At 40.1% G+C, this 12,782-nt stretch overlaps 1 protein-coding gene across 1 annotated transcript in view; it reads left to right on the plus strand.

Annotated features, from left to right (window-relative positions):
* The window catches only part of LOC307156978 (uncharacterized protein), a 122,356-nt gene that overhangs the window by 10,540 nt on the left and 99,034 nt on the right, over positions 1-12,782 (plus strand). The window contains exons 2-5 of the mRNA XM_079868706.1: positions 4,152-4,247; positions 4,334-4,567; positions 7,376-7,535; positions 7,686-7,733. Coding sequence (XP_079724832.1) covers positions 4,152-4,247; positions 4,334-4,567; positions 7,376-7,535; positions 7,686-7,733 — 538 coding nt within the window. The remainder of the gene's footprint in view (positions 1-4,151; positions 4,248-4,333; positions 4,568-7,375; positions 7,536-7,685; positions 7,734-12,782) is intronic.

Genomic DNA, 12,782 nt, shown 5'->3' on the forward strand with positions numbered 1-12,782 from the left:
CAACTTGATCCTAGAGAATTAGTCAATTACAGGCCGATCTTGAATCTACCTTTTCTGTCAAAGATACTAGAAAAGGCAGTATCTTCACAACTATGTTCATTTTTAGAAAGAAATGATATCTGCAAGGATTTTCAGTCAGGATTTAGACCATACCTGTCACAGTGTCTGTTTGTGTATCACTGGTGTCCACTAGAGGTCCTCGTCTCCACGGTGTCATCCCATTCATGAACTGCATTAACCACAATCCTTGTCAGTACCAATCACTGTTCATTGCACTCAGCTGTTCCCTGTCATCATTGTACCCAGCTGTTCCCTGTTATTCATTGTTAGTTCTTGTTATATATACCCTGCCTGTCTAGTGTTTGTCACGGATTCCTTGTCTTATATCACGCCACTTCCGTTCCCTGTAATTTCCTGTTTGTGTTCTTGTTTCTTGGATTGATTATTTGGATTTTGACCTCTGCCTGGAAAACTACGATTTTGGATTATCCTAATAAACCTTAACTGCACTTGGATCTTTCCTTTTCCCGTTCCTTTGTGTGTGGATCGTGACAATACCATAGTACTGTGACAGCTCTCATTAGAGTTATAAATGATTTGCTCTTATCATCCGATCGTGGTTGTATCTCTCTATTAGTGTTACTCGATCTTAGTGCTGCATTTGATACCATTAGCATTAGTGGAATTGCACTAGCATGGTTCAAATATAGCATGGTTCATACTTATCTGACCGTTATCAGTTTGCAGCAGTAAATGAAGAGATGTCATATCGATCAAAGTTGAGTATGGAGTACCACAAGGCTCAGTACTAGGACCGTTGCTCTTCACTCTGTACGTGCTACCCTTGGGAGAAATCATTAGGAAGCATGGAATTAGTTTTCACTGTTATGCTGATGATACTCAGCTCTATATTTCGTCGGGCCGATGAAACGCACCAATTAACAAAATTAACAGAATACATAGCTGATATAAAAAATTGGATGACTAGTAATGTCCTACGACCAAATTCTGAAAAAACAGAGATTCTAATTATTGGACAAAAAACTTAATCACTTAATAACCTTGATGGCTGCTCTGTCAATTCTTCGTTGTTAGTTAGGAACCTGGGTGTGCTCTTTGATACCAATCTTTCATTTAAAAGTCACGTCTACATGTCTAGAAAATATATCTAAATTACGATATATGCTTTCATTGACAAATGCGGAACAATTAGTTAATGCGTTCATGACCTCAAGGCTAGATTATTGTAATGCTATTATGGGTGGTTGCCCGGCACGCTTAATAAACAAACTACCACTGGTCCAAAATGCAGCAGCTCGAGTTCTTACTAGAACCAGGAAGTATGACCATATTAGCCCAGTTCTATCAACACTGCATTGGCTCCCTATTAAACATTGTATAAATTTTTAAATATTGCTGATTACTTACAAAGCACTAAATGGTTTAGCTCACCAGTACTTGAGCGAGCTCTTAACGCATTATAGCCTTTCACGTCTATTGCGATCTCAGAATTCCGTCCAGTTGATAATACCTAGAATATCAAAATCGACTGGTGGCGGTAGATCCTTTTCCTATTTAGCACCAAAACTTTGAAACAGTCTTCCTAACATTGTCCGGGAAGCAGACACACTTTAAATCTAGACTAAAAACACATCTCTTTTACCTGGCATTCATATAGAATATTATACACAACTATCCTCATGAACTGGAAATCAAGGAACAGCATACATATTACATCATGGAAAAACTTATTAATAGAGTACATCACCATGGAAAACCTGTCCACCTCCATTCAAAACAATACACTAGAATTACACCCCTCTTGGTCGTCTCTCATTAATTCCTAACAGTCAAAAATTCCGCTGACCTTCTTTGTCTGAGGCCATCCTCAACGATACCCCTCCATCAATATTCACATTTGTTTTTTTGTTTTTTGTTGTTGTTGTTGTTTTTTTGTTTTTTTGGGGGGGGGATGGGGGTAAGGAGGAGGAGGCAACAACACTAGTTAATTACTTCTAAAAGTTTAAGTGTGTATGTATGTGTATATGTATGTATGTGTGTGTGTGTGTGTGTGTGTATATATATGTATGTGTATGTATGTGTGTGTATATGTATGCACTGCCTCTGCACCCAAGTTGGCCGTGGCATCCCAGTCCTCCTATGCAGTAGGCATTACTGCTGGGCAAGTGTGGAGCCTGGGTCCTTGGGATTGTGCCTCTCCGCTGTCTGCCGTCATCCTTTCTCCTTGAATTTCTTGCCTCTGGCTGGTTCGGCACTACATGTCTTGCTTTTTTAATGCATCACATATTAGACGAGATAGATACACATTGATTGGGAGCTTAAACAAGTGGTAAAAGGAAGAAAGGAAGGGGAAAAAAGGAAAGGAAAAAAAGAAAAGAAAAAATAAGGTATGTATGTATATGTATATGGGTAGGCCTATATATTAAATCACATACGCAGGACAAGTGTAGCATGGGCGTGGTGACCTGGGCTTTGCACGGAGCTGGTTCCACACTACATGTCTCTCTTTTTTATTGCAACACACTAGCAGACATACATATGTCCACCACAGGAAGAAAAAAAAAGAAAAAAAAGTGTATATATATGTATATATATATATTAGGGCAAGCATGGCGTGTGTGTCGCGGCCGGAGGTTGGAAGTGTTCTTGGGGGGGGGGACCATTGGATCTTCTTGGTGGACCATTGTAGTGTAGTGTGGGCGGAGGTCTGGTTTATGCCTTGGCCAAGGAGGGATCAGAGGCGACCCCCCTCTTTTTTTTTTTTTAATTTTTTTTTTTTTTTTTTATACCATATTAGTAATAACCTTTCTATTGTTATTGTTACTATTTTTATTATAATTATAATTATAATAATTATCATTATCATTATCATATTCATTATTATTATTATTATTATTATTATCATTATTCCTCTTCCTTGTCATCCGGCCTCCTCCTCATTCCTGATGAAAAGTCCAATTGCTGTTATTATTGCTACTATATTATCATTTCTTCCTCATCGTCAAGTTGTTATTTTTACTAATATTATATTCATCAATATTAGTGTCATAAATATGTTTTTTAGGTGTTTATTCATTTTCATTACGTCTGTTGTACATCGGTAAAGTTACTTCCACTCACACAACCAGTTACACTTGCACACACGCATACATGCAGGCACACACTCACACAAACCATGTTGCTTGTTATGTATGTTTTGTTTTTATTGTATCTGTCACCTGCTGTTATGTATGTTTTGTTTTTGTTGCATATAAAAAAAAAATATATATAAATAAAAAGAATATTATACATTTCTATTATTCAAATCAGTTAAACGATTATTAGGCTGCATAGATTAGGTCAGCCGGAACCGGGGACACCGATAATACCTGATGTACTTGATACGTCATAAGAAGAATGGGATCTACGCTAATGTTAGTCATTCTGTTTATTCCGAGGTTTACTGAAGTAAGCCAGATCCGGGCCGTATCCAGATCAGATGGTGAACCTGCGCCTAGACACAACCACAGCACATCCCTTAAGTGCCAGCCTCATTAGCCCTGTGAAGGCCTCATCGACACGACAGCACTGATCCTCAACAAACCCTTCTCCATACCGGCATGATGACTCCGACTTCCAACCAGATGGAAATGGATAAATAGATGGAGTGATGGCCTGATTGAGTTTTGGTTCCTTGCCACTGTGGCATAGGCTTTTTGCTTAGTTGGGGACATTAATATTCAACATTGTTATTGATCTGCCTTAAGGTGGACGATGATGCAATTTTCTTCTAGAAACAAACTTTGTTGTATTATTTCATGTTATCACTGTGAAGCTGCTTTGATACAATCTGTATTGTAAAAAGCACTATATAAATAAAGGTGACTTGACTTGACAGTTTTCATAATACATTCTTTTGTGTTATGCGAGAGAAAATCATACAAGTTTGGAAAGACATGAAGATGAGTAAACAGTGAAAGAATTTACATTTCTGGGCTATCTCTACAAAATGAATTAAATAAATTGATGAAAATTACCTTACCATGCAAAATCTTTAACCCCTCAGTCTCACCACTTCACTGATACTGGATTCATATCTGTTTACCTGATGATTAATGTGATGTTTCTACTGTCATTGGTTTGTCCTTTAGCACCAGCTGAAGGAGACGCAGAGGTCGTTCCAGCAGAGGATCCAGCAGAGAGAGAAAGATCTTCAGCAGCTGAGAAAGGCTGTTGCGTCTCATAAGGTGTGTGTGGAGAAGAAGAGAAGTTTGAGAAGTCTCAGTCAGGACTCACTGAAGCTCACTGTGTGATTGTGATGTGTGTGTAACAGCGCTCTGCAAACACAGCAGTGAAGGACAGTGAGAGGATCTTCACTGAGCTCATCCGCTCCATTGAGAGAAGCCGCTCTGAGGCGACACAGCGGATCAGAGATCAGGAAAAGACTGCAGTGAGTCGAGCTGAAGGACGTCTGGAGCGACTGGAGCAGGAGATCAATGATCTGAGGAGGAGAGACGCTGAGCTGGAGCAGCTTTCACACACACAGGATCACATCCATTTCCTGCAGGTAACAGAGATCTAGAAGAACAGGGTCATAGTGGACTTGAGCAAGAGACTCAAAGAGAAACATTTCATGACAGCAGAATGAGCCAAAGAATTCAGAATGAATCAAATCTACTTAACCCTCTGGGGTCTGAGGTGTTTTCTGGCCCTGGAGGTGTTCTGACATGCTCTGACATTTGTGCTTATTTCTGTTACTCGTGACATTTTCATGGCTAAAGTCAGATTACACTGTATTCAGCACAAACTCTGCTACAATAATATGTCAGCAGCATGTATGTAAAAGTTTATAGTTTTGAGATAATGACATTTATGCGTGGTTTGTGAAAATACAAAAATAATTGTCACTGAAATAAGGCCATGAAACCCATACTGATTATTTCTTCACAAGACTTTTGAAAATTGTATAACGTAGCCTAGAATATTTTCTCCAAAACTATGTGAAAATCACACTGACTGCTCATTAAGATAAGACAATATAATGATTTAAAATTTGTAAGACGTGTTTTATGTAAGAAAACTTTATGCGAAGAGGCGTAAACACATCATTAATATGTATGTTTTTCACACCTGAGAAAGACAAAGACCCTCCCCTAATGGCCCTATTAGGAGCTATCAGGCCCTGTCATTCTGAGCAACCTTACACAAAGAATGAGGAGATTTAAAGAATAATGGCTTTTTGATTGTTTGGATTTATTTACAACACAACATAATCCAAAGATACACAACAAATGACAAAAAGCACATTATTGAAAACAATGATCCAAAGACATTTGTGCCATTCCTAAAAACATTGTAAGTAAGTAAGTAAGTAAGTAAAACTTTATTGTCCCACGAAGGGAAATTTGTCTTGGGCCATCACCCATGCTACCGTCAGTATACAATTAACATACAACAAATTAACAAACCAGACACTATTAATAATATAAATTGCATAAATTACAGCTCCATACCACCATTATTTAACATCTTTACAGACACTGGGATGAGTTTTTAAATCTGTTCAATCTGCAGCGAGGAACTCTAAACCTCCTCCCAGAAGGCAGCAACTCGTACTCTGTGTACAGGATATGCGACGAATCGCACACAATCTTTTTAGCTTGCATTAAAGTAGCCTGTTCATAGAGAGTCTGCAATGATGTACATACCTTTCATTTCAAAGGTGTTTGATTTTCACTTTACCATGTTCAGGTACAGAGACTCATGTGAATGTTGAAGTCAGCAGGACTCATCAGTGAGGCATCTGGTCCCTGTCAAAAAACAACAACAAAAAAACAAACCTGAACATACTGATATCAAGAGAGACTAGAGGGCTGCACGATTTTGGGAATAGATTTTAGATTTTTCTGATTAAAATTTATTTTTAAAATTCACAGAATACACACACACACACAAATGTTTCCAACAATAATGAACACCAGGGTTGTTGTGCCTTGTAGGCATAGGCTACGTGCAGTGCTGCATAAAATAATAATAACAATAAATTAAATCCTCCAAAAGATTTTAGTAACAAGTACGCTAGAGAAAAATATATTGATTACAATATAAAAACATAAGCCTATTGTTTGGTGCGTTTTGCTTTTCAAACGCAGAGCGCGCTCCAAAATATGAAACATTCAAACGCAGAGCTCGCTCCAAAATATGAAACATTCAAACGCAGAGCGCGCTCCAAAATATGAAACATTCAAACGCAGAGCTCGCTCCAAAATATGAAACATTCAAACGCAGAGCTCGCTCCAAAATTTGAAACATTTAAACGCAGAGCGCGCTCCAAAATATGATACATTATGGTTACCATATTATACATATCTACGTTTGAGCAGATATCCACAAACACAGTAACGGTTCAACTGCAATGTGAAGTTTATGCAACAATAACATAAACCTTACCTTACATCTTTCTTGTCTTCAAATCACGTTCTTCTTCTTCTGAGTAAATCCAATGTAAGCTCACGGCTTGTCTTCCAAACTCGACGAAAAGCAGAGACTTTGGTGAAGTTTGGTGCTTTGTTTTTGAGGTAACGAGCGCGTTCGTGTGAGGTGTGGTCGATTTACATGTCAATCTCTTTTGCGCGTGTGGGCGTGGTCAAATAAAAAATAATGAGCAAGCGCTTGAGAAACTGGACATCTTGTTGGTTTTATACAAATTACTTAAACAGAGAATATTTGTTTTCAGTTTGAATCCGATCATTTAAAAGTACACACTTAAATGATTATGAAGATATATGGCTCATAAATGTCTGACAAGTATTCGCTGAGTTTTGTTTCAGTTTATAGACGTGCTCAAGAAAAAAAAGTTCACCGCGACGGAGAGGCAGAACGCACACCCTGTTTATTTTCTTTCACAATGTTTTGATTTGATTGTAAGTGGACACATACAAAAGTAGACATCTCACAGATTCTTTTTTTATATTTATTTTTTTCTGTATGACCATAAATGACGGAGTAATTTAAGTTTATTGTGCTACAATGTGAAGAAAATCCAGCAAAACGCGTGGGCGCGTTTGTTGACCCCAGAGGGTTAACCCTGCCATGTGACGCCACTGATGTACTTGATCTGTTAGATTAATGTTATTGCCAGATGTTTGATTATCCAAGTGTTTTCCTAGAAAGTTCAGATATAGTGTAATTGTCAAATGCTAGAACTTATAGCACTAGTATGATATAATGAATATGAGAAGAATGAAGCTGATGCTGTGAAAGTACTGGATTGAGGAAAGTTACTAAAGATCAACAAGGGCCGCACAAATCTGACAGTAGTGCAGGTTATTGATGAAGTGTGGAGGTGATGAGCTCTGATTTCTGTTTTCTGTAGAGTTTCCAGTCTCTCTCAGCTCCTCCTGAATCTACAGAAGGAAATGTCAATCCCTTCAGTTCTCTCTCCTCTTTTGATGGCATGAGAGAATCTGTCCTTCGGCTGAGAGACAAACTGGAGGATTTCTGCACAGAGGAGCTGAAGAAGATCTCTGCCAGAGGTAAAGTCCTGGAGATTCTGCTCTCAGAAATGACCCTCCATCATCTCATATCATGTAGAAGATCATATTAGAAATGTCTTAGGAACGGATGCAGGGATCATTTTCTCTTGACATGATAATCACACTCTTCATGTCTGTTGATTTCCACAGTCACTTTCACCAGCATTGTTCCCAGAACCAGGAACGACTTCCTACAATGTAAGTCACTAAGAAAACAAGCAGAGAAACTCACTGAGTGTATTCATGTTCTTCCTGTAGAAGGTGAAAGAAAACATGACAGAAGAGATTTATAGATGATCATGTAAATTAGTTTTTTCAACGGGGTGTCCAGAGAACATTGGGGGCGCTGGAAGCAATATCTTTTTTAAAGGCGCGTAAATACCAAAGATTTACGAGATGAAACTTGTAGGCCTGGTTTCACAGACAGGGTTTAGATTAAGCCAGGATTAAGCCTTAGTTCAATTAGGGCATTTAACCCCCTGTGGTCGGATGACGCGTGGGCGCGTCAACTCGATGTTTACTAAATGTGTCTATTAATATCTCCGCGATTGTGCAGCACACATACATGGTTCTGATTTTGCCGTAATCGATAGATCCTCAGCTTCAGCGTCCTTATTCTCGCGAGATCGTACGTGACTCACACAGAGAGCAAGAGGGAAGACAAGATGACTGTTCACCTTGCGTGATTGGTGGGCTAGCTTGCCTTTCTGCATTTTGCGTGAAACCAACCAATAGATGCGGTTGAAATCCCTAAGTATCCTCCCATCTCCTCACAGTGATGAAAATACCAAGCTGACATGGAGAGACAAAGAGTAAAAAAGTCTGCGAAAGAAAAAGTCTGCGATAAAAACATGGCAAAAACATATATAAAGAAGAGGAAAAGTAAGAAGACGAGGAGAGATAATGGCGAAGATATTGATATACTTGAAAGACGTACTTGCGGCAGTTTTGGAGAGCAGCGACGAAGATGAAAGGCGAGTTTCCCGAGCCTGATGGATTTTCTTCTGATGAAGATGAGGATTATGATCACAGAAGAGATCCAGTTGAAGACGGGTAAGCGTATTTATTTTATAAAAACCTTGTTCGCATGATGCACTTTGTGCTAGGCTAACTGTGACCATCTTGGCTAAAATAAGCTGCGCTGTGCTGCTTTGTGTATCTGAACTTTGACAAATTGACTGCGCTTTTAGCAAAGTGTTTACTTTATGTAAAAGTTATTTTCTTGTGTAAAACTGGGGTAACGTTACACTTACAAATAGTAACGTTGTAGGCATGTAGGTTGTTCTTGGTGGTCTCCTTTTGATAACAAATGTAATATTTCTTCACCTCAATTCACAATTTGAATAACATTATCTCTTGTAGTGATGAATCGATATGTTTTGGCCATTGACTATTTTATCATATTGTTTATACTTTTATAGATGTGGCTTGATCTTTCATATCATTTTATTTATTTATGTTTAGTAGGCCTATATTTATATTGAATGTAAAATTGTAAATCTCTGTGGAGTTTTGAAATGGAAGAGACAGTATTCCCACATCTCATTCAGGTGTTATTTGCTGTGATTTGGGGTGGACAGGACAGCTAGCACATGTGATAAATTGGAATAGATAAAGAGAAGATTAGCTGAAGGATATGTCAAATCCTCACACATCCTCCACATTCTTGTTAGGTGTAGATTGATGTGTGTGTATGTCTGTCTGTCTGTCTGTCTGTGTGTGTGTGTGTGTGTGTGTGTGTGTGTGTGTGTGTGTGTGTGTGTGTGTGTGAGCGGGATCTGGAATAAAGACAAGAGAGGAGGTGTAAACTTTATTTCAATGAAATTGATAATGCAAGTCCTAACTTACTTGTTTTTGTGTTTTTTCAGAGAGGATTCACAGCTACCAGGGCCCAGTGTAACACAGGCAGCCTCACCTGTGCCTGCCATCAGGTTACCACCAGCCCCTACACCGCAGTCATCATCACCAGCCCGGCCAGCCAAGAGGTCCCGTACCCCCCAGCATCAACCAGCACCCCCACCTACACAGCAACCATCATCACCAATCCGGCCAGCCAAGAGGTCCCGTACCCCCAAGAATCAACCAGCACCCCCACCTACACAGCAACCATCATCACCAATCCGGCCAGCCAAGAGGTCCCGTACCCCCAAGAATCAACCAGCACCCCCACCTACACAGCAACCATCATCACCAATTCGGCCAGCCAAGAGGTCCCGTAACCCCCAGCATCAACCAGCACCCCCACCTACACAGCAACCATCATCACCAACCCGGCCAGCCAAGAGGTCCTGTACCCCCCGGCATCAACCAGCACCCCCACCTACACAGCAGCCAGCTCCACTGTCTTGGAAGATGGAAAAAGACCCAGACATCGCTCCCCCTGTCTCCAGGTTTCAACCAGCTCGAACACCAGGGCCACAGCTCAGCTCCACTTCCACATATACACCTCTCGACCTCTTCAAACTTTTCTTCCCTGTACAAACCATACAAACACTGTGCCAAAACAAACAAGCAGGCTGCTAAACAAATGGCACAGGGAAAGAAATATAAATGGTTAGATGTGAACGTAGGGGAGTTTTACAAGTACATTAGACTGCTTCTGTACATGGCCATGGTGAAACTTGACAGCATTGCAGATTACTGGAGACAGAATCACTTCTTTTCTTTGCCACTTCTAGTACAGATCATGCCACGGGTAGAGATGGGTATCGTTAAGGTTTTAACAGTATTACTACTCTTACAGATACTCCTTATCGATCCGGTACTTTAACGGTATTCTTATCGGTTCTTTTTGTTATATTAAAAAAAGGGGAAAAAAATAATTTAGAACATAATTAATATTGCTTTATATTTTGAAATGTTAAATAAATATCTATAGCAAAAGAAAAAGCAATGCTTTAACTGAACAAATAAAACATGTATGTTATGCAGAAGGGTGCAGGCTTTTGTGTTTTATATTCAGAAGACATAGGCCACCAAAAACAGTACAAACACATGGTCAAACAAAAAAAAAGTATACAATAAAACAAATATACAAATTATATACCCAGTGCTTTAATTTCAGTAATGTCTACTGACATTACTGTTCAGGAGTAATATGGGCTAAAAAGACATCTAATAAAGTCTGATGTAAAATAACACTGCATAGTTTATCATAGATAGATTAAAGCTTATAAAAGCCAAAATTATTCATCCAAGAGCTGTGACTGATTTTCTCTTTGCCTTTTGTTGTTTGATTCACATTAAAGCTGCAGTCGGCAAGTCTGGCAGATTGAGTACACTTAGCCAAAATTTTGAATGTTTACAACTCTCATGCCCCTCCCCCACTACCAACGAGCACCTGCCCATCGTCAGTGCATGTGTACCTGATTTTCTGTGAACGCGCGCGTCTCTTCAGCATCGATCAACACCATGGACTCGGAGGTAGGCTGCCCTGGCTAATCTATCCATAGATAGCAATAACAGAGGAATTGGAAGCTTGTTAGTAGATTTTCTCTCCACCATCACGCTTAGTGCAATCTTCAGGCGAACTTCAGGCGTGTCGTGTGCATGTGATATTGTAACGTGCGCGTCTGCGTGAGGGAGAGGGGATCTGTGGCGTGTGCACGAACTGTGATTGACAGTCAGATCTCACACCCCCCTGCGCTGATTGGACACGATGATCCGGGAGCGGTGGATTTTTGCAAAACAAATAACACGCTCCAGGTGGAGTTAGAAGCTCAGGTTTTTTTCTAAAACCACTTTATTTATGTTGTTCTGTCGGATTATAGTGTCGATTTCACTGAATATGATCAAAAAAATGTTGCCGACGGAAGCTTTAATGGAGCAATCGTCAGCAGGTTTATTAGACTGCTGCCTCTTTAAGACCAAATGCAGATCTATTCATACGCATCATATTTTCTCCCAACCATTTACGCCCATTTAAGACATGAACTGTATTTAAGTGAATAAACTGTTTAAGTGAATCTCCAAGCCATTTTGACATATTTGTGTGTATATTTGATCGTTTTTAGATGCGCACACGAAGCCCAAAATATACGTTGCTTGTCTCGTTGCGGTGTGTTTCGGAGCGCGCGCCGCATTTGGAACAGCGTCTATTGCGTCAATTTTGGTACTTTTAATAGCCTTTTATTATCAAACGCGTCCCGCAGTTTAGCAACAGTATAGACTACATTTTACAACAATCACCGATCGTGCAGATTCTGACGTTACGTTTGGGTTTTAGGGAGAAATGACAGTGCACCGCTGTGAAGGGAAGGAAGTTGCGTTGGAGAGAATGCGGCTTTAGTTTTTAATGGTTATACCTCAAGTATCTTCTTTTTTATAATCATTGGAAGACAAAATCTAAAATAAAATTAGTTTGATATCAAAGATCTAAAGTGTAACCGTTTGAATGTTTAGTTCTGTCCTCATCGTCACTCATTAAGCAGGGCTGTTGTGATGTGCGCGCCGTGGCTCCGCGTGAAAGATCTCTCTCTCTCTCTCACACACTCTCTCTCTTTAGCAAAAATGCATCACAGACAAAGGGTTCTGGCGAGATTAATTTAGCAAGATAATAATTTCTTAATAGTAATAATATATAGCACTTACCGACAGCAGAACCGATAACGTCCGAGCTTATCGATCCAGCGGTCTTTCAAAATTCAGGACACGGGGCCCATTTAATACCGGGTTTCGGTACCCATCCCTAGCCACGGGACAGATACAGAGCACTTTCTTGGAAACTTCACCTTAGCGACCCTGAAGAGGATGTACATGAAGGCAAAACCGATAAAGTGGGGATTCAAGTTGTTTGTCTTGGCAGACTCATGGAATGGCTATACAGTGGACTTTTCCGTTTACACCGGCAAAAGTGACATCCCCTCTGGACATGGCCTTTCCTATGATGTTGTGATGTCCCTGGTATAACCAGGTTACCTTGGCACGGGCTACCACATTTACATGGACAATTTTTATTCTAGCCCCAAGCTCTTCAGGGCTCTTCATGAGCAAAAATTTGCTGCCTGTGGGACCTACAGGGAGAACCGCAAGGACTGCCCTCGTACAACAAATAACGCCCTCACAAAAAAATCAGAAAGAGGCTCCATAAGATGGATCCGGGACGGCCCCCTCATCTATGTGAAATGGATGGACACGAGGGAAGTATCAGTCTGCTCCACACTTCACACAGCACACTCTGGTAACACTGCAGAGGAAGGTGAAACAACCAGATGGCTCTTGGACAAAGACATCAATACCCTGTCCCAC

Source organism: Squalius cephalus (assembly GCF_949319135.1).
Source record: "Squalius cephalus genome assembly, chromosome: 4".
Classification (NCBI taxonomy): Eukaryota; Metazoa; Chordata; class Actinopteri; order Cypriniformes; family Leuciscidae; genus Squalius; species Squalius cephalus.